A 26,001-nucleotide genomic window follows, 5' to 3' on the forward strand; every position below is an offset into this window, starting at 1 on the left:
TATCCTCTAACACCTTGTATATTTCAGTATCGCACAAAATATTGCTCTTTATCTTAGCTTCAACAATAATCTTCCATCGTACCTGGAAATAAATCGTGTATGTTTCGTATCCTGTGGTGCACGCGGTATCACTGGTTTCAACATTTTGGCGCCAAACGCCCTCAAGCCAACACCTCAGGGGCCACCCAGCCACCGAAAACTCGCTCAAGTTCGCAAGCAACCGCCAAGCAAAGCCGGTCCTGATTCACGTTTCCAATCACCTGCAGACCAATCGGGAGACCCTCGCGGCCCAACCCCAGAGGCACCGCCGTTGACGGCAGTCCCAGGACGTTTATTATTCCGGTGTAGCTGAAGTTTAGCGCTCGGATTATTGGTTCATTGTGGTACGGAGCGACCGTCGGATGGGTCGGATAGATGAAAACTCCATTATCCCCCAGCATAGTCGTGAACTCCTGCAGCAACTCGTCGCGCTGTTTTACCATGTGGTGATATTCCGGAGTGTCGTACTGAACTCCACTTCGCTCGGTAATTGCGGTCATAATCCCAATGAAGGTATGATTCGATTGTCCCACACACCATTTGAGCAGTTCGACATATGGGTTGATTTTACCCTCCAAATTTGCCAACTGAGCATCAAAGGTTATCTCTTCCTTTTGTTTCATGTTACCAAACCAAATCTGCGCGGATTTGCGCATTTTATCCAGATAGACCTTGCGAACATCGGCTTTAACCGTGGAACGGAAATGCGCCATCGCCTTTTCCATCGCCTCTTTGATGTCCAAATCCACCGGAGACACTAAACTGCCACCTCCATCATTCAGCTGGTAGAAGAACCGAACTTGCTTAAGATCCACCGGTTCATCCAGCCGTAACTTTTTGGCATTCTCATCGGCGATAATTTTCAGCATGGATTTCAAGTCCGTAGCATAGCGAGACATGGGTCCGATAGCTGAAAAATAGAGAATTTTAGCGACTCTTTCTAATGACTTTCACACCATGTTATAGAACCCAAAAACATATCCTGCTCCCCGCTGATCGGCTCCGGATACTGTCCATCATTGGAAACGATGTGTTTCGACGGTTTGTGGCCAAAAATTCCATTGAAAAACGCCGGCATCCGAATCGAACCACCAATGTCCGAACCCAGACCGAACGGTGACCCGGCAGCGCCCAGTAGGGCTCCCTCGCCCCCGCTGGACCCTCCCACTATCCGATTGGCATCGTACGGATTCCGCGAGCGACCGTGGATCTTGTTGACGCTTTCCCACCTGAAGAAGAAATTGGAATTAAAAAATACTTCTGATATTCTACAGCACTGCCACACTCGTTGATTGTTTATTTATTTGTTGTTTCACTGATTATCGTATCTGAGACCGGTCCCCAAGCGGACCCCGTTTCTCAGATTCCATTTAAGTAAAAACATCTGCCACTTCGAACGTGGAAAGTGAGGTATGAGAATGTTTACATACGAGTTAATGTTACGAGAACTTATTATAAACAATTAATCAAGTGGTATTGGTTACGGTCGGCGGGATTGCGACTGACTTAGTATCGGAAGAAGGTTGTAATTCAATTTAATACAACTTCTCATGTTTCAACACTGTTTAGTTTGTGGAAGCCAAATGGAAAATAATGTACTGAGGCAACTGGTAAACATAAAACCGCAAGGGAAAAAAACTGGTTCGCTCATTTAGTATTTGATTTGAAAAATCTGCTTTTTTGCATTTTCTCTGTTTGGCATTTGAAAAATAGTTTCAAATGCTGTATCTTCGATACTTCCACCGAAATGCTAAAGAATAAACATATGCCATTCCTCGAAATAGAGCAGCAACTTTACCTGATCATTTTTGATCTGGTTGAAATTTGCACAGACGTTTTTTAAACTACGAAACCATTCTTTTGCTCTTTTTGCAATACTGCTCGATTTCCATATTCTTCCATATACTTTTGTAATTCTTGTAGGAATTTAATTTCGAATATTTAACAAGGTTTGGTTCAGCATTGCATTCGGTTATTTGACTCGCAAAATTGTGATTTTTTCCATAAATTTTAGATAAAACCCTTTAAAACACATACAAAAAAATTTAAGTCGTGAGCTAAAATTTTTACTGAGTAGCAGGATTCATGACGAAAATTTACATTAGAAAAATCCTTGATATCTTATCAGGGGGCTGAAATATGGCCACTTTTATTTGTGATGGAAAACTAAGCATTTGTATAAAATCCAAAATTAATCCACCTAGCGGTGAGACCTAGCCTTCTCTTTTTCGAGCTTATTATTTGTTTGAAAAGATTTACATGAAACCTTTCTTTTAATAGAGAAAAATACACCTTGATAATTTCTGCTGGATTAATTTTCACTCTGAATAACGAATTTCTGGTAGCCAAAAGTATAATAATACCGAAACTTTTGGAAGTAACATGGAATAAATAAGTTTTAAATCTATGATGCGATTTTTTTTTGTTCCTGGTCTAATCGAAACGTCATTGTACTCATATATAGGTCGGACTCGAATGTATATCATTTTAGATTCAACTTTTTATAGTACGAAAATTTTCCCTGATGAACAACAGCCTATAAAGACCAAATATCATTCAATATGAGAATTTGTTGAACAGTATGATACCCAGAGGCCAAAAATCAACTTCAGACGCCATTTTAAATTTTTGGATAGTGGCCTCCAGTTTCATTACCCAATGCGAGTTTTTCAGGAACCGGGGTAATGCTTAGAGGTCGGGAATCAACTCCATACTTCATTTTGAAATCCGATTTTGCGACTTATGGTTACTGGAAAACAACCTTTAATATCCAAATTCAATTCAATAAAGGTATATTCACTCTTTGGGTATTCCAGGACCTATTGATTGATATTGTATTTGAAGTAATAATTGAAGTGTAAAATGTCAAATTTGACGTTATATTTGTGCTAAAGAAATATCGAAATAAAAAAACGACTCTTAATTTCAAACACTTTGATCAAAAGCAATACCGGGAACGTTCAAATAGTACAATATATTTTAATTAATCAATTTCGTTCCTTTCCATAACTTTTGAACCTCGTATCAAATTGGTATGAAATTTGTTATTTGTATGTATGAGAGACAGCCCATAGTTATGTTCAAATAAGCCGTGTAATCTTCGAGTTACTAGACTTTCGTTGTTTCCAGAATTTAATAAATAACGGTTGAAACAAATGTCCGATTATAATTAAATTAAATGGCAACCAAACCTTTCATTTGACTCTAAGGTTGTTGATATTAATTCAGCCATCTTTGGGAAAACGAATGAATCTGAAAATTTACTGAAACATGTGTCTTTTCACAACTTTTGAACCACATGCCTAATCATTATAAAATTCTTAAGCTAACCCTTAACTAGCCCGTTAATTTAATACCATTATTGTTTGAATCTGTAGTGTAGTTTGACACTAATTTTGTGGAAATCGGTTCAGTCATCTCTGAGAAAAGTGAGTGAGTTTAAGTAGACTTCGGAATATGTTGCTTTTCATAGCTGGATTCCACATTTTCGAACATAACCGGCAAAGTGAAAGTCCGATTGCAAAACAAATCAATAGTGTCTCATGAGGCAACTAGACCTTCCATATGACATTAAATTATGAAAATCGGTTCAGCCATCTCTGAGAAACATGAGTGAGATTAAATAGTCTTCAGAACACGTTTTTTTTCATAACTTTTAAACCACATGTATAAAATTCGAAAGTTGAGGGTTTTTAGGTATCCCGTTCATTTGAAACCAATTTTGTAAAATTCGGTTGTGTAGTTTCTGAGATAAGGAACCTTCGTAATTTTCACATTTTTTTGAATAACATCCAAAATAAAAATCCGATTTTAATGATATTTAATAGGGTTTTATGGGGTATCAAGACCTTCCATTTGAGAATAATTTAATTAAAATCAGTTCAGCCATCTCTGAGAAAATCGAGTGAGATTGAAAAGCTGCACATACACACGCATATACAGAAAATGCTCATCTCGTCGAACTGAGTCGAATGATATATGCCATTCGGCCCTTTGCAGCACTTTGATACCTTCGGTTTAGCCAGTGATTGCTATATCTTTCTAGGAGAAAGGCAGAAATAATAAAACACATAAAAAAATCTAAATTTGTATAAAATGTCAACAGTATTAAATATGTTCGTTCTCAAGCAGAAAAAAAGGAGAAAGGTTTTGCTTCTCGCTCGCTTTGCAATGCTGCTTGATATCAACTGAAACTGTTTAGGTGTAGTAATTTGGAGCTGACAAATACATTGAAAAAAACGCTGCCCAACACGCAGTCATTGTACTGGTTCCAAACCACATCAATAATTGCGCTGAAAACGCACAATTTTGTACTGGTTTCGCACCATCCAACTTTTGCGTGTAGAATGCATAAAAGATATAAAAAATGTTAAAAATTTTCTAAAATGCGTAAAATTGGCATACATCAAACATGTAAAACGTGTCAAAAATTTAAACAACTTCGAACAAAATAACCTTAAATATGTCAAAAAAATTGGAAAGGTAAAAATTTATGTTTTGACGTAGGACTACATCTTTGTTTTCTATACTAGAAAACATTTTGTGAAATTAAAAATGAAACTGGCAAATGTTGCGTCAGATTTCAAACGATTATAACAAGCGAACGACTTAATACATCTTAGTCATTTATATGTAGAAGGATAGATAAAATGTGTAACCATTGTTTGATATAATGTTTAACATTGTTGCTTTATGCTAAAAAAGGTGAAAAGTTCCAAGGTCAAGCTTTCCCATACATTTCCCTCGCCATTGGCTTGCTTCCCGAGCACGGATAACAATAACATGGACGGAATAAATTCCACTGCCTACATATTTTGACTCAACAAAGTGTTTTGTTCCGTTTGTCTTTACCGAAACTGCGTGGCCACGCCAAAAATCTACGCTGAGCTCGATACAAAAGACTGCGTGTAGAAAATTCAGCTTCAGTCAAGTTTGTCGCACAATAGCGAGTGGAGTATAGTGGAGTTAGAGGTACGAGACATTGAGAAACGAGAGCTGCATACGAGTCAACTTCCAGGCCCTTTATTTTGCATACGGCAGCAACAGTTACCATCGCTGCAGAATATTTAGCTGGCTTGAGGGCACAGCGGAGAGCAAACTTTGTTATGCGCGACCAAGCAAAATATTCAATGCTACTGGTGGTGCGATCATCAACGTTCTGTAGCACACATTTCGAGCTGAAGGTTATGGAATCGGTTCGATTTTATTTTACATACGGCAGCAACTTTCATTATGCGCGGCCAAGCAAAATATTAAATGCTTCCGGTGGTGGTGATCTAGCTGAAGATTATGGAATCGGTTCTTTTCAGAACTATAAATAATTGAAGATAAGAGTTATAAGAATTTTCACAACTACTACTAGTGTAAAATGTTCATCTATTTCTCAATAATCATTTTTACAATAAACGACCAGGGCGCACCAAAGATAAACGGTAGTGTTGCCTATGAATAGTTTATCACAGCAAGAAATAACCCTCATTTCAAGAATTTTCACTGCTAAATTGAGTGATGTTCCGGTTTAATTGTTTCTTTGTGCCCACTCGAACACCGTTTATAGTCAAATATTAGTAACGAAAATTAGTTACTCTAAGAACCAGAGTGATTTTCGCATCGGGAAAGCAAAACTTTCTTTTGATGCTTATGAAAATCACTCAGTAGTATCGAAGGGGTTTGGTTTGTTTCACTTTCTCTAAGCTGCGTGGCCACGCCCTAATGACGAAAATCTACGCTGAACTCGATACAAAAGACTGCGTGTAGAAAATTCAGCTTCAGTCTAGTTTGTCACTCAATAGCGAGTGGAGTATAGATGTTAGAGGTACGCGACATTGAGAAACGAGAGCTGCATACGAGTCAACTTCCAGGCACAGCGGAGCATGTTACCTTTATTTTGAATACGGCACCATCGTACGCTGCAGAATATTGAGCTGGCACAGCTACTTGAGGGCACAGCGGAAAGCAAACTTTATTATGCGCAGTCAAGCAAAATATTCAATGCTACCGATGCACACTGTTACCAAAGCTGCTAGAACGTGATCGAAATTATTTTGACCCAAAAACATTTATTTTAGAAGTTGCACATCCTTGATTAATCCACTCAACAGTGAGAAACGAATGTTCCTTTTCTCATTTTGGAATATAAAAATTCTATTTGTTCAGCAAAGTTGTAGCAAATTTGAAAAGAAACAACCTTGTGGAAGACATCATTCTTCTATCTATCTATTTGAATAGACTTTTGTGGAGTTTTCTATAGATTACTACTAAAAATGTTTTTTGCTTGTTAACTTTTTATAGTAATTTCTACAATTTTTGAATGTTCTACAAAATTGTTTGCTAAAACGAAACAAACAAGAAAGTTTATTTTTATCTCACATATATTTTTAATTGTAGACGACTTTTACTAGAATAATGCGCTAATTTACACTAATTACTCTTGACTCAAAAAATAATGATTTTGGAGTCATAGTGTCTTGAGTAAAGTTGTTCTATTAATTATTCTTCATTTTGTAGAAGTTAAAGTTTTGTGTTTAATCTACCTAAAAGTGAGAAATGAGTTTTATTTTTCTCGTTTTCGCATATGAAAATCCACTTTGCTGAGTAAAAGTTTAGCACATTTTATAAGAAACAACTTTGTCGAAGACACTATACTTGTATCTGCTAATTTAAATAAACTATTGTGAAATTTTTTTCTAGAATGCCCTTTAAAATTTTTTTTTTTTCAATATAACTTTATAGCGATTTTTTAATTTTTTTTAAGTTCTACAGTGTTGTTAAATATGATAAACACAAGTTCACCGAAGAAAGTTTATTTTTATCTCTTAAGATTATTTAGTTATTAAAGATTTTTGTTAGAACAATGCACCTATTTATTTAAAAATATTTGCACAGGAGACAGCGAGAGAAAAACGCCTTTATCTGGATTAAATGATGTTTTACTTATACTTAAATATAGAAATGGTTTAGTCTGTAGATATTTGCAGATTTTAAAGATATCTTTCAGTTAATTAGTGCATTGTTTCAATAAAAATCGTCAATAACCAATGAAATATGAGAGATAAAAATAAACTTTCTTCGATGAAATTGTTTGTTTTGTGATAGCAAACAACAATGTAGAACATTGAAAAATTGTAGAAAATCACTACTGTAAGTTATATTTAAAAAAATGATTTTTAATGGTAATCTGTAGAAAACTCCACAAAAGTCCATTTAAAAAGGCAGATAGAAGTATGGTACCTTTGAAAAAGTCGTTTCTTGTGAAATGTGCAACAACTTTGCCGAACAAAGTGAATGTTTATAGGCAAAAGTGAAAAAAAGTAAAACTCATTTCTCACTGTTAAGTGGAATAATCACAAAATTTAAACTTCTATAATATGGAGAATAATTAATGGATCAACTTTCCTGAAAGCACTACGGCTCTAAAATCTAGTTTTTTGGGTCAAAATAATTTCGATCACGTTTTTGCAGCTTTGGAAACAGTGTGCGATGGTGCGGTCATCAGCGTTCTGTAGCACGAATTTCTAACTGAAGATTAACCCTCTAGTGCCCAAGTTAATTTTTAGACGGACTTCGAAAAAATCCCTATGAATCTTTATTAACATTTTTAAGTAATGATTGAAGCTTTTTGAGGTGTGACTGAAGACCGTCTAAAGGCGGCACTAGGCACTAGAGGGTTAAGGAATCGGTTCTTTTTAGAATTATAGATGCTCGAAGATAAGAGTTATGAGAATTTCCGCAACTACTACTAGTGTAAAATTTTCATGTATTCATGCATCGTTAGTTTTACAATAACGACCATCAAATATAAACGGTAGTGTTACCTATGCACAGTTTAACGCAGCATATAATATATACATTTAGTCCTACGTCACCATTTCATACAACCACTAGGGCTGTATACCTTATAATATTTTATTAAAACTGGGAACAAATCATTCAAAGAGAGAGCGAGAGGAAGCTCGCCGTGTGTAGACGCTTTATTTATTGCGCCCGTAATAATCGCGTTAAATTGTGGTGCATAGTGCAAGAAATTGTGAAATTCGTTTGATAGTTGTAGTTGAGGGAATTTTTGGTTGATTCCAGTATATTTTGAGTGAATTACTAGAGAGGAGATTCAGGAATTTCAGTTTTATCACTGATTTTCTATGGCACCATCTGCTGAAAGGCAGAAATCGAGAGAGCGGCAACTGTATTCATGGAAACGGTTGTTTATGCTCATTCGTGTGCGAGCGGCGACATGCTTCACTCACCGATTCGCTGCTTCGGTGTCTAAGATAAGTGCACACATTTACAGACATGTTTATTTATAAAAACTATTGGTAGTTTTCACCGACATGAATCAAATACTTTTTTTCGTATCTGCGTGTGTGTTGTACCAGCCGATTTCTTGGGCTGATGTTGTGCTAGGGGGAGCTGGCGCGAGGTGTAGCGTTTTCATATATTTTCTCATTTTTCAACTGTCAGATTATTTAGAAATTTTTAATCTGAATTTGTCTGAAATCTCAGTTTCCAAATGCATTGTTTTTGTTCTGGTATTCGAGACTTGCATGCAACTATACCCGCGTTCAGGAATAATTAAAATTTTTACAACTCGCGTTCGATGTGATGAAGATAACAACCGGATATCGTAAAGTGGCGGTTTGAAACAACGTTATCGCGAAATATTATCATTGTTCACAGTAATGTATGAGTTCTAAAATAAGAAAAAAAGAAAGATAAGTTTTGGTTTTAGTACAGTGATCAATCGTTTAAGGTTAGTTGCGGCGACTGGTGATCTGGAGATTCGTATCGCGTAGCTGACTCTCACAGGACACAAAATCGGTGCCTGCGATTCAACCGAAATAAGCTCGTTGAGCGTTGCGCTTAGCTTTTATATCTGCAGATTTATTATATTATGCCATTTATGCCACGACGAATCCTGATTATACCTACCCAATCATACTAACACAAATTCCCTTCATGTGACATTCGTAGAGATGCAGAGGTGAATTCGGTCTCATAACCAGGCTTCGAAATGGTCACGGTAGAACCACTTTTCACTGCGATAATCGTCTTCTTCTTCCTCTGACGCCACCAAGGATCGCTGTCTGAATACATTCTTAAACAAACATGTCAAATGAGTATCGCCATCACGACGTTATTTTCCTCAAACGTATTTTGACATTTTTTCTAGTAAAGCGAATTACGCACGTTGAGTGCGTGTATTCTGAAAATTATTTATATCATTGATCTTGTAATAATATTTCTCAACATAGATGAACGAAGTAGACAGAAATAGGCCGAAATAACATCGCTAAACGATTGACAGTGTGCATCTCTTTGATACGCGAGTGTCGTTTGACTATCCTGTTCTTTCTGTCGGCTGAGCAGCGATGGTTTGGTTGTTTTACGTTTACGAGCGAAAGTCGACTGTGCTAAGGAAGCGAGATCAAATGAAAATGGTGACCGCTTACAAGCCTGCTCATAACAACGTTTGTCGAACTGACAATCCTCTTCCTATTATTTTTCAACGACCATAAGGACGTGGCCGGCGCCGTTATTGATCTTTCTAAAGTGAAAGTTAGTGGTTCGTTGTTCATTGAAGATGATATAACAGCCCAAAAGCTATCTATGTGGTTCTCTGTGCTACTTCACTAGCTCAGGTCAATCACGGAGGTGCAACTACGATATGTGCGGTCGTCAATCCTCATGCTCATGCTTATGCTCAATATCGGGAACAAGTTATTTAAATTGACTATAACAAAAAATATTTAATTCCTTTAAAACATCGATGATATTAAATATGTCAAATAAAAACAATGTGTTCAAAATGTCGAAAAATTGAAAAGGGCCAAGATGTGTCAGAAGCGACTAAATATAGGTCAAACGAGAAACAAGTATCGAAAATGTAAAACTCAAAAACATCAAAATAATGAAAACATCACATAAGTGTCAATAATTCCAAAGAATGTAAAATATCGCAAATGTTAAAAATTTTGAAATCAGAAAGTAATTGCCAAGTGAAAGAAACGACAAACAGGTCTGAAATGTCAAATATGTGAAAAGTGTTCAACCAAGGTGGCAAAAGAGGGTAGAAAAGTCATGAGTCAATGATGTCAAAAATGTCAATAAATATCAAAAATATTCGAAATATTAACAAAGTCAAGAATAGTAAAATGTGAAAACATGTCAAATGACCTCAAATATCAAAAAATGAATGAACCCCACTTCTAACTGTACTAGAAATCGCAGGCGGCACAATTGGCTGGAAAGTACTATTTAGAAGTAGATTTATAAGTTGAATTTTGTTCACACTGCCTTTTGTAAGAACACTTTACGCGTATTACGCATTTCGGATCAATGTGACAAAATTTTTGACCTATGATAACCGTTGGCAAATACGGCATTGAGTGATGCGCTTTTCACCTCCCTCAAGTTTCCTATAAAACTCCCACTTTACCTGCACATTGTACCTGACACGCGCTTTTTACAAAATTTTCAAAAATGTAATCCTAATTGCGGGTAAAATGAAACTACTGCACCGATTTTCGTCAATCGTTTTTGATACACGTAGTTTCACTTTGGCGAAAAAAAAATTGAATGCGATTTTTAGTGCTCAAAACATGTTTTTCTTGGAAGAAACGTTCCCGTTCACACTGAAAACAGAATACTAAAAAAAATGATCGTTCAGATACCCGGCACATTTAAGATTTCTGCAAAGCAATTCTGTCAAAATAATTTTGATCTCATCAACGGCTTGATCGTTGGTGGGATTCTTCAAGACAACCTTAAACGGCTGGAACTTTTCCAAATGTTTGAGAAAAGAAATTGTCACTTTTCCCATTTTCAAACAAAATCACCATTCAACGAATTGGGTTCCTATTAAATCCATTGGATCAAACTGGAAATTGGAACACATTTCCACAAATCATGAACTATTTCAACACTCACCACATGCAACACTCGGACACATTGGTCAGGGCAAATGGGATTGCTCCAGCTTTGCGCATCAGGCCCATCGCATGCGAGTCCCGGTCTCCGCGAATAAACCTTCGCTTCCAAATACCAGCAGTATGCAAAAGATCTACAAAACAATGAAACAATTAACGATCGACCCACAAGAAGTGACCGGCTATTCTTTACCTTTAACTTTAATACAGTCTTTGGTGGAAATGGGAACACCCAGGAATGGTTTCTCGGTGGCTAGCTGCTCTACCGTGAGCGTCCCGGACGCGATCAGCTGATCCGCTTTCTCCGCATCCTTCAGCGCCTCTTGGTAGCGCTGATCGACGACGACATTCAGCTGGGGATTAATCTCCTCGCAGCGGGCTATAAATGCTTCCATCACCTCGACGCTGGTCAGCTATACCAAAAGAAAAACCTCATTAAAACTCTAACAACGAATTTAAAGAAAACTTACCTTTCGCGTGCGGATCTTAAGCGCCAGCGAAGTGGCCGACTCCATCAGGATCAAGTTCCGGATGGGGGGCATCTTCGGGCCATGCTCGCCGTATATTAGCTGTAGCAGCCATCGTACCAGCAGCACCAGGAACTTGTGAAACACATTCACGAGCGTTTTCATCAGTGGCTGGGGCTTCTTCTTGTCGATAAAGTTCGACGGCTTACTGCTTCCCGGCTGTTGCTGACTGGAGTCCATATTTCCGATCCGATTGGCACAGGCATTCAAACTTTTCAGCACGGATTTTGTTTTGTTCTTTAGCCGCTCCCGCAATTTCATCGGCTTTCAGCGCAATCCAGTTAAGTTGTTTACTTTCGCGCTTGCAGGCGCTCTGTGTTCCACACTGGACGGTGGATAACGGACGACTACTGACTGCCCAGACTAAAGTGGCCTAGCTTTAGCCCTTACTAGAGGATGAGTTCATCGACGAGAAACGCGAATTCTTTCACCTTCTCCCGACGTTGCTGGACGTTGCGATACGCGTCCCGCCTGCATGTTGAATGGAACAGAAATAACAACAAAGAACGATATAGGTATGAGTAATGAGAAACGTTTTACTGTACCTTAACCCGGACACAGGCGACATATTTTGCACATGGAGACCGGGTTGCATTTTTTACGAAAAGTCAGGTTGACTGTATGAAAAAATATAGAGCACTTCTTTGTGCAAACACACCAAGAAGAGGGTAAACAAGATTAATGAAAAAGATAACGATTAAATTAGTTTTGTGGATGTCATAAGGAGCGTGAAATTAATGGCTAGTGAAATCGTGCCGACAAGTTCTGGTGACAAAACATACGAGTGACGGCATTTTTTTTTAGCTGTGGATTCTAGTTCCGTAGCCTCTTTCATTAGGCCAATTAGCAAACCAATTGATCGCTCGGAAGTGAAGTGGGATCGTCCCTATACTCCGTGTGATTAACTTGGGGACCAGGGAGAATTTTTCAAACATTACCCAACCAGAAAGAAAAAACAAAAATGTAGCAGAAGTTGTTAATTTGTTATGAAAAAAAAACCTTTCAGGTTGTGCTTCCGATTTGATCCCGATAGGTGTTTAAATAACAGAAATTTTAAAAAAAAATATTCTACTAGCATCTAATTCATATCAAACTTTGTTACTATAGTATCAGCTTTCTAAAAAAATAAAAAAGCATATAGAACAGTATACTAATAATAACCAAAATACAACATTCAGCCGGCAAAGTGTCGATTAAAACATGGTAAAACAATCAATGCATGTAATTATGTCGATTGAAGTTGTAATCAAGACAAAATGCTACACATGGCGAAGATAAAAGTGTTTTTTCGCCGAGACAACGCTTCCACTCAATCGTCTTGCGAAACGATTCATCGATATAAAGTGAAGACAATGCGCCACGAACTGGTTCCCCACCCTCTGTATTCATCAGACTAAGCCTCAAAATAGTCTCTATTATTTGTTTCCCCGTTTCCACTCGAATGAAGAGGTAGTATTGGAAACAAACGACTATTTTCAAGGACTCAGTGCGCAGTACTTTGATATGCTTCAAATTGCCCATCTCGATGTCAAATACTAAATCGGATGTTCAGTAGTACTGTTTATTTAAGCTACCAGCTGCATTTCGGATTAGTCTCAGTTAGTGCATAAACATTAAGTCATTTATTATCTGAACGAAAAAAAAACTCAACTATCGGATTTACTGCTGAAGAAAGGTCATTTTTACAATTTGAAGGATGGCTAATCTGAATAGTTATTTTGTTTCATCATCACTACATCTGTTGTATCCCATATCAGCTTTCCAATCTTCTTCAATTTCGGTTCAACAATTGCCAAATATTTCTAAATTGGTTGGAGCCAACTGGGAGGATTACCATTCACCTCATCGTCGCAATACCACTGTCGAACTCTTCTACTGTAGCGGCAGCTTTCCAAAACAGACCAAACAATTACAGGTCCCTTGTGAGTTTTGGTGTACAGAAGAACACTTTTTAGGCACACTTGATGTACACAATAGTCTTGTAACGGGTGACAACTAAAATTTTAGTTTTTAAGGTTCTGTTGATCAACAACAAACACGCTCAAAGAAAAATAAGAGTATGCTCTCTATCCTCTTTGTACCAGTATTTTTTGTTATGTTCTCCTTACAATGCCGTCGAATCAAGAAGCGTTGCGCAAGCTCATTGTACATTTTTAACTTAACTGCTCGAAAATTTTTGGCAAAAGGTTCTTTGAAAGGGGCCATCCACATACCACGTGGACAGATTTTTAACGATTATTGCCCCCCCGTGGACAAATACCCATAAAAATCCTTTTTTTTTGTAAGGACCGTGGACATTCCAAACCCCCCCCAAGCTGTCCACGTGGTATGTGGATGGCCCCTAAACCATTTGAAAATTCTTTGATCTCTGTGTACGATTTCCTGCAAACCTCAAAAATAATACGCCAGAAAAATAGCGAAAGACCGGCCAATGTCATGGACAAAAATCCTGATTGTTGTTTAAATCATGGTTCAAGCCCAGTGGTTTGAGAATTAATCAAGATGTGTACCAGAATGAATGTTTGAATAAAATTTTGATTCCATTCTTCCATCATGTCGTTGAAAGTAGTAGTACCACACGCTATACTAATACAACTTACTACCGGCAATAACCAAACAGTGGCTTGAACTACAAGTTCTAAGTCTTCCACTGGCCCCTTCCAGCAGCTTCAAATGGTCCCCAGTACCGGTCCCGTTCAATCTCGGGCTGTATTCCAATAACGATATCTAAATTGGATTACTACTGATGGGCTCGAACTCAGATCGGAGGGATGCTGAGCTGTTCCCTTTCACTCCACTCAAAGGGTCAGTGTTGCCACATTTTCAACTGTTTTGACAGATTCGAACATTTTTTTTCATCTGTACTACTTCTGGAAAAAAAACTCTGCTAAAATCTGTACCATAAAACCATGAGAAAAAGCTGCATTATCTCTATGATTATTAGTTCTAAACTATTAGCTCGCTTGTCTATAAAACTTCAGAACTTAAAAATGATTCTTGAACTCAATAACTCTTACGACCGAACCAACACGGTTTAACTTCAATTTACTGAGAACTCAGCGAGAAAAATTAAGCCATAACTCAGCAGCACTTCCGAAATTTTGAATATTTTGAGCTTGAGATTGAGCTTGTCACCGTCACCGTGGTCAGTGACGGATACTATACGAAACTCGATAGCAGAAAACCAGAACCAAGTTTATTTTGTTCCATGTGGGGCCTCAAACAATCCTGAATTTATTGGAAGTCGATTGGTTTTGTCTCCGCTTGGCGCATTGCATTTTAAATTTATATGGAGATTTGTATGGAAAAATCAACTTTATTACATTTTTCATTCTAAAGAGCTCAAAATGGCTCAAACCATAGGTTTCATGACTTCAAATGGTAGGTTTTTTGATGCCTTACAACTTGGCCGAAGACCTTAAAGAGCTAGGGCGTGCCAAAAAAATACTAGAGCTGTTCAAAGTTGTGTAATTTTTTGTTGCAAATCATTTTTTCTTTATGTTGCAAATCATTTTATATATATTGACCTTAATTTGTTTGCTTGGTCCAGCTGAGTGTATAAGCTCGTTACGATAGATTACTTCTGATGGGAATCCTACTGACGCCGGTACATTGGTAATGTTGGCAGAAAACAGGATTTTCTGCATTTAAATCGACATACTCAACTTTGAACAAGTATAGCTCTTCTTAGGGATATTATAGCTCATCGGAGTCTTCTGCAAAGTTGTTAGGCATCTAAAATACTATACTTTAACATAATGTAGTGCATTATTAGAGCATTATTGAGCTCTCTAGAAAAGTAAATGCAAAAACATAGGTTTTCCCATATGAATTCTCATACAAATTTGAAATGCAATGCGCCAAGCGGAGACAAAATCAATCGACTTCAGGTAAGTTTAGGGTTGCTTGGAACCCTAAAAGGAACCAAAAAAACTTGGTTCTGGAAAATCGATTACTTTTCCCCACCCTAATATATAGACTCTACTGTTCTTTTTTGCCGAGTCTCGTTAGTTAGCTACCCTACCAAGTATCATAACTGCCTGGAATGAATCAACTGCGTGTAACTTTTTCAGGGAATATTGAGGGAGCGTTAGAATAAACAAATGCGTAAAAGTCCCTCTGGCATCGAACGTTCTGATTACTAAGATTCGAACCCACGACCATTTGCTTGCCAAAGCGGATTGTGTAACCTTGAGACTACGAGTTTCTACTCAGGGGAAAAAGCGATGACATTTTTTCGATGACGACCGAGAGCGTCCCTCTATGACAGTGTTGGTATTGGCAAAATAAAGACAGCCGACAGATAAAGTATATTGCGACTATAACGTTGCCGTCTAGTTCCCCATACACATTTTTTTTCTTTGCTGTTCACTTTATTCCCATGTCGACGATTGCATGTATGGTATGGCATATAACATTTGGTACGGGATACACACATCCTTCAGTGGGCAGCCGCTCTATTGCCGAGTTTGCTTTTCTTTGCACGAAGCCTGTCGATTAGTAACGAGCAGTCGTTACGCTTCTTCTTCTTACAGCTTTTTTTAACAGCCTGGCATCCTTCGTAGGCAAATAGAAAGAGAGAGGGAAAATTTCTCCGGTTGATTCGGGCTGTTACCGAAACGCGCTGTTTGTGAAGTGCGGACACGAACGTCTGTATAAAAAAACAGCTTCTTCTCTGTTCTACATTCGCAACCCCGAAGACATCCTCCAAATAATGCCGATTCGACACACGGAGTACATTTTTCGATTCCTTTTGTGATGCAACAAATTTTGCTGCTTGGGAACCTTAGAAGTCGAAGACGTCAGTTTGATTATGGTCCTCGGTGATGAGCATAAAAGCATCGTGCATCAGCATTGCTTTCCGCTGAGATCACATACTATTCAACCAAAGATAACTAGAACAAGACACCTAACTTCCATATTTTTCATACATTTTGAACACGACCGATTTTCGACGGTTAGTGCAGCCATCTGATAACTTAAATTTTCATCAAAATTGTCACTATGAGCAAAACCGATTGATCGTGCATAGTCCGTCACCGATCGTTAAGCTGCTTAAGATTGTATATGAAAAAGGTGTAGCAGCTTGGTCAGCTCTACGCTTATGATTACATGCAGATTAATGATATTGTCATTTTTTTGCACTCAATGCTATTGCCATATTTTTTGCACTTGAAAGTACGAAAAAAAGCGTGAAATTGACTGTCAGAGTGGGGGTTCATATTGAGGGGTTATATTTATTTTCAGGTCCCATTCTACCAAAACTTAAAGTTTGATATGTCGCAAGCCAGGTTTCAGAACCATTGTGCATATGGTAAGGTTCACTGAGGCACCCGATTTTCGCTTTATTAACCTCGGCAAGAGTGGAAAACTTGGCTGTAGAGTGTGCTCATAGCGGTGATCAAGAAGTTCTGATGGTACGCTTGATCTTAAATGATGCAATAATTCTTGATTCTTCCGAAAAGTTTTATGTTTGAGAACTAAACATTCGTACACGTTATTATCATTTTTCGGATGGCAGCACCGTAAAGTCGTCCACATGGATACTGAAAAAATTGTTTCACCTTTCAGCAGTCATGTCTTGGCCTTGTCGTCAGTTTATTTTGACGTTAAGTATACATCTTGTCAGGTATCTTGTTCTAGTCATCTTTGGTGTTACGGAAGCCAATTTTCTAACCAATTCAACCGTTAAGTTTGATTCGCTCAATTCCGTCGTGACCATATTTCTTCAACCAATGCACCTAATTCTGAAAGACCAAATGAGGCAACTATGCTGAATAATCACATTGTGAAATTAAGTGAGTTAGGTAAGACCATTGGCATCGCAAAGGAACATGTTGGTCATATCATGCATGCATGTTTACACACGAAGAATTTGTGCGCACAGTGGATGGCGCGTTTCGCAACAATTGATCAAAAAGACCAACGTGTCAAACTTTCGACGAAAAATCTGACTTTGATAACGCGAAAAAGGAATACATTTTTGTGACGATTCGAAACAATGAAGGAACAATGGATATACTTCTGAGGACAATCGGCTCGAGAGAGTGACTTTTGCCTGGTAAGGGTCTTCCGAAACGCCCAAAAACGAAACAGTCTGCCGGTAACTTGTTGACCAGTATTTTGAAGAAAGGAATATTTTTGATCTGCTATATTATTGGATTGATTGAAAAAAGGGGGTAAAATCAGGGTGAAAAAAGTGCTCTTTCACTAAGACAATGCTCCCGCTGGTTCTGTCCGCGATACGGCCGAGAAATTGAAGGAATTTCACCACGAACTGGTTCTCCACTCTCCGGATTCGCTAGATTTAGCCCCGATCAAGTGATTTCACTCGAAATAAAAGGCAGAGTTGTAAGACTCACGCGCAACATTTTGAGTAATTCGAGAACCTACCAAGTTTTAATTATGATTTGTCAATCAATATACTTTTCATTGACACTCTCGATGTCAAATATTGTATCAATTACTCAAAAATACTGCTGGTTATAGCCATCGGGTCGAATTGAGTGTAGCTAGGTTAATTGAAGATGATGGAATATAATCTCGATATCTCTGTAATACTTCTACGCCGTAGCGGTAGCTTAGCAAAATATGTCATGACTCTGCAGGTCCATTGTGAGCTTTACTGTACGGAAGTATACGTTTTTTCAGGCACTCCTGCTTGTGTATTTTAGAATCTACAGTCTCGTATCTCACGAAAACAAACTGGTCAGTCAAATGACGAAATTTGTCGCCCGAGTTCGGAAATTAAAACGCAGAACATTTGCTTTGCCAAGGCAGTGTACTAAAACAGGGCAGGATAGGAGCTTTTGGAAAAATATCTATAGTGCCTTTCGAGGTCTGGTCTGCAAAATTTAATGAGGTAACGCATTTTATATACAATTCAGTGCCAAATTGAGAAAAAGGGTGCGATATGACAAGGACGATCACTTCTATGTCTGCCACAATTACCTAGACTTAAGAAGAGGTATACCACAGAAGATCAAAACAATGGTCGCAGAGGTTCAAATCTTACAAAAATACTACAAGGTATACAGCCCTAGGGTTGAACGAAATGGTGACGTGGGACTGAACACTGTAATAACAGACACAAGAAATTCGTTTGTTCAGTGATTTACGTATTTCAATTCTCAGTCTCCCCTTCATTTTTTCAAAAATATATTTAATTACACTCGAAAGAACTGCATTTACATTTAGTGATGTTGTGCCTGTAGTGTTTTTTTGTACAACAACATTTTACAATTACAACGAAGTTAAAGTTTAAAAAGATTCATTTTTGCTTCACAAGTTTGTTTCATTTGCCAACAATCATGTTCACAGTGAACATAGGTATATTATTTTTTTTATTGTATTAACAATGTTGAAATTAAAAAAAAAAGATTCTGAATAGATCTAAGTAAATGGAAAAAAATTCATAAGCACTCGCCGGCTCTTACTCTTCTATTAATTAATATTTTAAGGAGCTTTCTCGTTCGATATTATGACGGTCACGATTATATAGTTGATATCGAAGATGAAAAATGAACAAAAATAACTTATAACCGTTGCAAAAATGTTCAATTCTCTTTGAGTAATTAATGGTTTTTATGGTAATCATAATCATGAGATGAACTTTTAATCACCATCAGTAGCTGCATTGCAATTTTGATTGCACGTGAATAGAAGTCGTGCCCGCTGCAATGTTAAACGTCAAGAAACTAGCGGCACTCTGCTCCACATATACTACTATACTACGGTACTATTGCTTTACCAGCATGTTTTCTTTCAATTCTATTTTTCGTTTCTATTACGCTCTAACAGCAGGCTTAGCAATTGTTCAAAAAAGGGTTGTTTAGAACATTTCGAAAAACGTTTACCTAAAATGGAAAATGGAAGCAAACATAAATTGACCTATTGGTACAGGGAGACTCTGTCAATTTTTTTTTGGATATTGATACAGAGAATATCACAGAGAATGGTCATGCCGTCTGTGCTAGGAATGCTCGCGTGTGAATAGTTCATTGTTCGCGTAAATTGGTCCTTGACACTTTTTATTGATTTCTACCACTTTGCAATGGAAAAATAATGATAACTAGTGTATCACAAAATTGTTCAACATTTTATCTATCCAACAACATATTGGTTATAGTTCTTCATCACGTGGTTATGCTGTTATTGTCGTTTGAAATCTGACGCAACATTTGTCAGTTTCATTTCCAATTTTACAGAATGCATACCAGTATGAAAAACAAAGACGTAGTCCCATGTCAAAAACCCATTTCTTCGATTCAGCGTCCTCGCAGGTTTTTGACCTTCCTTCACGTGGACAGTCGTGAGCACCCAAATTATCATCGAAACCACCGTAAATCACCGTAAACTGTTTGTAACTCTCGATGCGCTTCAGCCGTCGATTTCTTTGAGAGGTATAGGAAAAGTAACACTTCGCAAATGACAATTATTTCGCACATAATGAGAAATTTTCACACAACTTAATGTATATGACGCCACAATAAAATCACTAACATGTCAAAACGGCTTGTTCACCGCATGTTTCAGAACAAGGGCAATCTGGTTAGAATTACTTTTTCCGGAATTCACCCCGCACATGTGTCATATGTCATTGGAATTTAAAAAAGCAATCTCTAAACAGATCGATCACAAATAGTGTTGTGGTCAAAAAGTTGTCAACGTCAATCTACCGTATTTTTTCTGATCTTTGAACGTTTGTCATTCGGGTCCTTAATCTGCCGTATTATTTTTATCGTGCATCAGAAAAAAAACCTGAACACCCCTCATTTTAAAGATGTGTGTCTATAGTATCATGCTTTATGTTATATTTTGTCATTTGCACTTCAGAAACAGCGCATCAAAATTTTGCCCGCGCTTCGCAAAAAGCCGAACCAGGCTTTGGAAAAAGACTGCAATGAGACACTATACTGACAACAGCTCTTTCTCTCTACTGTAACAGCCTCATGAATAGGCTATTCATGAGAGCTCACATACAGCCAAAACTTACACAGGCAACGAAGCTGTCTTGTGTTGCACAATGCACACGACAGCTCATTCTAGCGCATGTATTTTGTTCGTTCAGACATGACAGCCTAGTTTTGCTCATTTTGAGAATGTCCTGTTGGTTTGGCCTGCGCTGTCGACAGCCTGCTGATCGGCTGTGGCTATCATTGATGATATTAGTCTCGCACCCCTTCTTTTCTCCTCTTTTTCGGGCCGATGGCATTACGAATACGAAGCAAATCGTTTTAAATATTTTCCTATTGTTGATATTAGTCCCCACACGAGAAAAAACGTGTTTAGCGCTGCCTCGCTTGCATTATAGTATCGGCTTCACTCTCGTGAATCATAATCACATGAGAGCCCGCTCGGATTTCACTCGGATATCAACAGCGATAGCTTGGAAGAACCAACATTCATAAGGAGATGAAAAATAACAGTCCGTTTGGCATTGCATGTGTGTGCTGTCGTCAGTCGCTGTTGGACTGTTTACCGAACGTATGAGGAGCAGTGAGAGTTGTGCAAAACAATGAGAGACTGGGCTGTCATGGAAACACAGTCATTTTCAAGTCAAGTTGGCAAAAATATTAAATGGCCAAATGGTGTTTAAAAAACGTTCGTCAACTGCCAGGAAGACAGGATCGCCGCAAAAACTACGAAAAGAGTGGCCACTGGTTTCAAGCGGAATCCTAACCTTTCCGTTCGAGATGTGGCAAGCAAGCTGTTGTCTACAATTGGGAACCGAGCTGAAAAACAAGTCGACTTACAAAAAGGTCATGACGATAAGCAAATCAAGTCGGCCAGAAAACTTACACACTTAAAATTTTTGCCGGGTCTCGGTAATTTATTGCCGAGAACGACACCAGTGAGTGCTCGGTTAAAAAAATAATGACAGCTGTCACATTCTTTCGTGAATCTCGATTCTCCTAACTGATATTTCGGCTCGTTAATATTTTGTGCCGAAACTTCAGTTAGGTTGAACCGAGATTTTCGAAAAAATGTGACAGGTGTAATTTTTTCTCTAACCGAGCACTCAGTGGTGTCGTTCTCGGCAAAAATTACCGAGACCCGGCAAAAAAAATTAAGTGTGTACGTCAAGGCAGACGAAAAGACTGAAAGAGAAAAGGTGACAGAGATTTTCAAACACGAAGTTTGTAAGAAATATCTCGTGGCAGGCCATCTGTTCTCTGTGGTTTGAAGAGCGACTTTTTCATCGCGAAAGGTTCCGTCAACCAGGAAATTTACGTGCAGAAGTACCTGAGAAAACATCTCAGGCCTTTCCTCAGCAACACATCACGAAGAAAGGGGAACATAATAGTAGATCGCATAGCATGACCACGTGATTTATGAACGGGCCCCTATGTACAACAGCAGTAATCGCTCATACACGAATCAGTAAATATGTACCTACTTACAGTAAAACATTCACCATCGTTCAGCGGATAGGTTCAGTAAATATTGCAGGCGCAAAACAGTCACGATAAATGCATAATTTACTATGTTTGTTTAGTTTATTTCAGTGGAGTTAGTAGGCGCTACACGCTAGGTTTAATAAATACAATTTCCTGGATACGCATTTAGGTTCACTCTACCAATTTGAATATAAGTTATCGTTTTGAGAACAAATAGGTAATCAATGAATAATTGAAAAAAAAATAAGTCAGCTTGTAGAGCGTACAAATGGTTGCTATCCACGCAGTGGCAATTGCTAAGCCAAACATTTCAATTCGTCTATCATAAATCAACAAACAGTTAGCTGATTGCAGAGATCGTCATCGTTCGATAAGATATCGTCGTATTTTTAGCATACGCTAACTGGTTTGCGGGAATTTTAGCCTTTTTGCTCCTTAAAAAGGCGTGTGTTGCGTGCGAAGATAATTTTTTATCCTTCCGAATACAATTTGTGTACAACAAACGATTTCATCGCGTGACTAACGACGATAATAGATAAAAACATGTTATGTCATGAGAAAATCCATGCTCCGTTTTTTATCGATTTGTTTTACAAGATTTTATATCTTTTAATTGTTTTATTTCAAAAAGTAATAACCGAAATATCATTCTGCCACTCACATTTTTATTTTAAACTGAGTTTTCGCTATTTTCTTTTTGCACTATTCGGTTCGATTATATACTCAATAATTTACTGCTTACTAGAATAATATGAATTTTATTTGAATGACAAACAAAGAAAAATTGGGCATTGCACACTTTTTTGCAAATGAACAGTACTTATGTAACAGAATGAAATAATCATGATCAGGAGCAGAATTTCTTCAATGAAAAATAGAAAATAAATTTTGTAGTTCGACCAGCTTTGTTTGATTGATTGACGAAAAAGGATCAATTTCGAACATTTATTATTCCAGCAAATTGGTAGGTTGTAGGATGGTTGAAACAAATTAACGACTGGCAGCATTAGGGTCATTTACACAATTGTTTTTGAATGTTTTAGCAAATAGAAATAAAACCGTTGCTAACAGCAGTAGAAAAACAATACCAAGAATCCAACATTTTAAGCAAATTTCTTCGTGCCTTTCGTCACCTCGATAGCATCGGATCATTTCTTGCTTGAAAGTGTTCCATGACGATCCGAAATGACACATCGCTAGTTCCAAACAAAAGCCAATCTCTTGCGACCATTCGTCGCTAATGTTTGCGGGTACAGTATACTGTACACCAGTTCCATCTGCATTGCACTCTTTGAAATTAAAGTAATCTCTGGATGTAACACTCATGCACGTTCCTAGTCGATCCATAACTATAAAGAAATATAAAGGAATTACCGAATGCTCGAACCCAATAATAGTGTATTCGGTTTGATTTTTGCTGAACCATTAATTACAGCTGGACAAATCAACGACGCACGGACAGCTGTGGTCAAACTAGTGAAATTTTTCGTTTTCTGGAATACTTCTGCATCTTTGATAGTCATCCTTGATGAGTTTACGGAGAGCGTCTTTGGTATGACGCTGCAGTCTGCATAAGTTAGATCGAGCGAGTTCATGGGTTCAAGTTAAGTTTAACTTTAGTAAACGACATTGCTAGTGTTGGGATGTTATTTGAAATTAATTTGTTTTCAAATTTACTTGGTTGTAAAAAAAACTCGCATACTTACTGAAATAATCTGTACTGGAGTAATTCAGCTTTTAGTATGAACTGTATCTGGCTAAAGCGTCATGCTATTAGCAGATCTACTGTTGCTTAATTGAGAAAAGTGTTAAAGAGATGTAGGCCGTGAGAAACCTCACAACCGGTTAATAGCTTTCCAATTAGGTATGTAGCATGTTACTATCAATGTGGTAAACGGTTGCGAAAACTGTTCAACACGTTTTGACACTTTATGACATCTTTAACTGTGTTTTGACATGTTTACAACCACGGTAAATCCACGGTATTGGAATTATAAAACAAATATTATGCGAAATGATTCCAAATTTTAACTCAACACGATACATATTAACCTAATTCTGTTATAGTCTTGTCTAACAAGAAGAACGCGACGATTTCGTAGGCAAAGTTCATTAACGGAAAATATCCCAGAAAAAACGATTACGAATCAATAAAATCGATTATTATTGTTAGCTCCGTGTAAGCTTACAACCTGTCTATCATAGTAACTAACGCGGTTATGCATTAGCTAGTGTAACATAATTGAAGTGGCGCTCCAAAACTCCCCGCTCTCCCGCTCAGTTAAACAAAACAAAAAACAACCTGACTTGGTAAAGCGACTAAATATTCACACTTTCATCGGCGGTTATGTACGACTCCCGGGTGCTTTAATTTCCCTAACGAGTCTCTTAATCAATGTGTTCTGTACCGTGCTGAATCGAAACCCGTACAGTATCGAAATCCGTACACCTTGATGTTTTTTCAGTTTTAAGCATTATAAAAATGAAAATTCATGTGATAGTTACATGTACGTTGTACATGTAATCATCATATGAATTTTCATTTTTATAATGCTTAAAACTGAAGAAAAACATCTCGGTGTACGGATTTCGATACTGTACGGGTTCCGATCCAGCACGGTAGAGGGTGTCAGCAGAGCACCGCATTCATTCATTGACGAATGAATTTACCAGTTCTCAGCTGCTCTAATCGGTGGTAGTGGATGGTGATGGTGGGTGGTGGTGAAATGCGCTCAAGTGGGTGCTTAGTTTACATTCTTCTTTGTGGTTTTGATTAGTGGTCGCAAATCGGGATGACATCACTTCACTCCCAGACATACTAACAACGAACTAGCGAACGTGAAACTTTTGCTTTATTTAAGTTATTTGCCAGCCAGAAAACCAGGTATGAGTGTCTCTTACGAAAGTGATTATACTTGGCCTAAGATAAGATAAGAACGCAAATAATTTCCGACCGGGAATGATAAAGTATTGACACACAAGTTACAATAATTATGTAACCCTTTCAATATTGTCCGTACAATCGTTGCTAGAAAAATGACTCACGCATTGATAAGTGTCACCATGCAAATCAATCGAATCGAACATAGCATGGCGTTAATTCTAGATTTTTTTTTTTTTGTTTATCTCACTTAAACTCTCTCACGGCCACGACTGGCTCTCTTGTAAACTATGTAATGAATACTACCAAATCCTCGACTCAAGGTCTTTATCGGGTCTCAAGCCGGCAGCAGAGTCTACAAACTGTGTCATGTTTGTGAATTATTTAACATAAATGCGCGACTTTTTTTTATTGCTTCCCATTTTTTGTCTGACGGGGCGGCATCTTCATGCCGCCTGTTGCATTTAGTAATTCCATACACCAAGAGCTCGGGTGTTGCTTCCATCACCCCAGTAAGCACTAACCAACCGTGACACAAAGCAATTTCGCTTAATACGTCTGTGGCGTCGTCTGTAGATACGTCTAGAAATTGTGGTATTCTTCGAAAAATATCTGCCTAAGGTCATCTGGAGTTCAGACGCTTTATCACCATCGCAAACACAATTGCAACATCTTGCTATATTGTTCTCATTAGTGTGCACCCCTGGGGCGACCCGCAGATATCACTTCTTTATATTCTAATATTGCAAAGAAAAAGGAAATTCTTTCTTCATTATTTATTGCCACTTACATGCACCGAATGAAATCGCAACAAAAACGACACTTCTTCACCTCGCTGATCCCAGGGCAGGTACCGACGGCGAATGGCGAATCCCGGTCGCGCAAAAAAATTCCGAAAATACACACTCGACCGAAGCGACTGACGGTGAAACGATGATTATTAGCACACCACCGATTCTGTTTACTCCAAGTTGCAATCTACACACGCGAAGCCGTGAAATAAACAGAATCTCTTAATAAACTGCGCATCGTTCATTCCTCTTCGACAATCTGACAGCGCTGTCAGTTTGACGTTCGAACCATAACAGTCGCATCACGTGAAGACGCGCGACATTTTCTTGTTCCATTGCGCAGCTGATAATACAAACAGTGAGAGAAATCGAGAATGGCGCAGAGAGTAGCAAGAGTCACTCACTGCCAATTGATGTCTGCTCGGTTCGAATACAATAGCG

At 38.0% G+C, this 26,001-nt stretch overlaps 2 protein-coding genes across 3 annotated transcripts in view; one reads left to right on the forward strand and one right to left on the reverse strand.

Moving 5' to 3' along the window:
• On the reverse strand, positions 1-25,804 carry LOC129725751 (fatty-acid amide hydrolase 2). The gene is made up of 6 exons (XM_055681916.1): positions 25,560-25,804; positions 11,432-11,959; positions 11,155-11,374; positions 10,963-11,095; positions 1,009-1,268; positions 1-949 (listed from the first exon to the last, which is right to left on the reverse strand). Exons 2-6 carry the CDS (start codon positions 11,747-11,749, stop codon positions 162-164), a joined length of 1,719 nt encoding a protein of 572 aa, XP_055537891.1. The 5' UTR covers positions 11,750-11,959; positions 25,560-25,804; the 3' UTR covers positions 1-161.
• The window catches only part of LOC129725749 (cytochrome b5 reductase 4), a 128,504-nt gene that overhangs the window by 1,357 nt on the left and 101,146 nt on the right, over positions 1-26,001 (forward strand). Inside the window, exon 1 of one of the 2 annotated variants that reach the window (XM_055681915.1) lies at positions 24,565-24,772. The exons of the other annotated variant lie outside the window; for it this stretch is intronic. The gene's annotated coding sequence lies outside the window, so the exon portion shown is untranslated. Of the gene's footprint in view, positions 1-24,564; positions 24,773-26,001 lie in introns of those variants that run through there. 2 annotated transcript variants of the gene reach the window in all.

This window comes from Wyeomyia smithii, chromosome 2, assembly GCF_029784165.1.
Source record: "Wyeomyia smithii strain HCP4-BCI-WySm-NY-G18 chromosome 2, ASM2978416v1, whole genome shotgun sequence".
Taxonomy (NCBI): Eukaryota; Metazoa; Arthropoda; class Insecta; order Diptera; family Culicidae; genus Wyeomyia; species Wyeomyia smithii.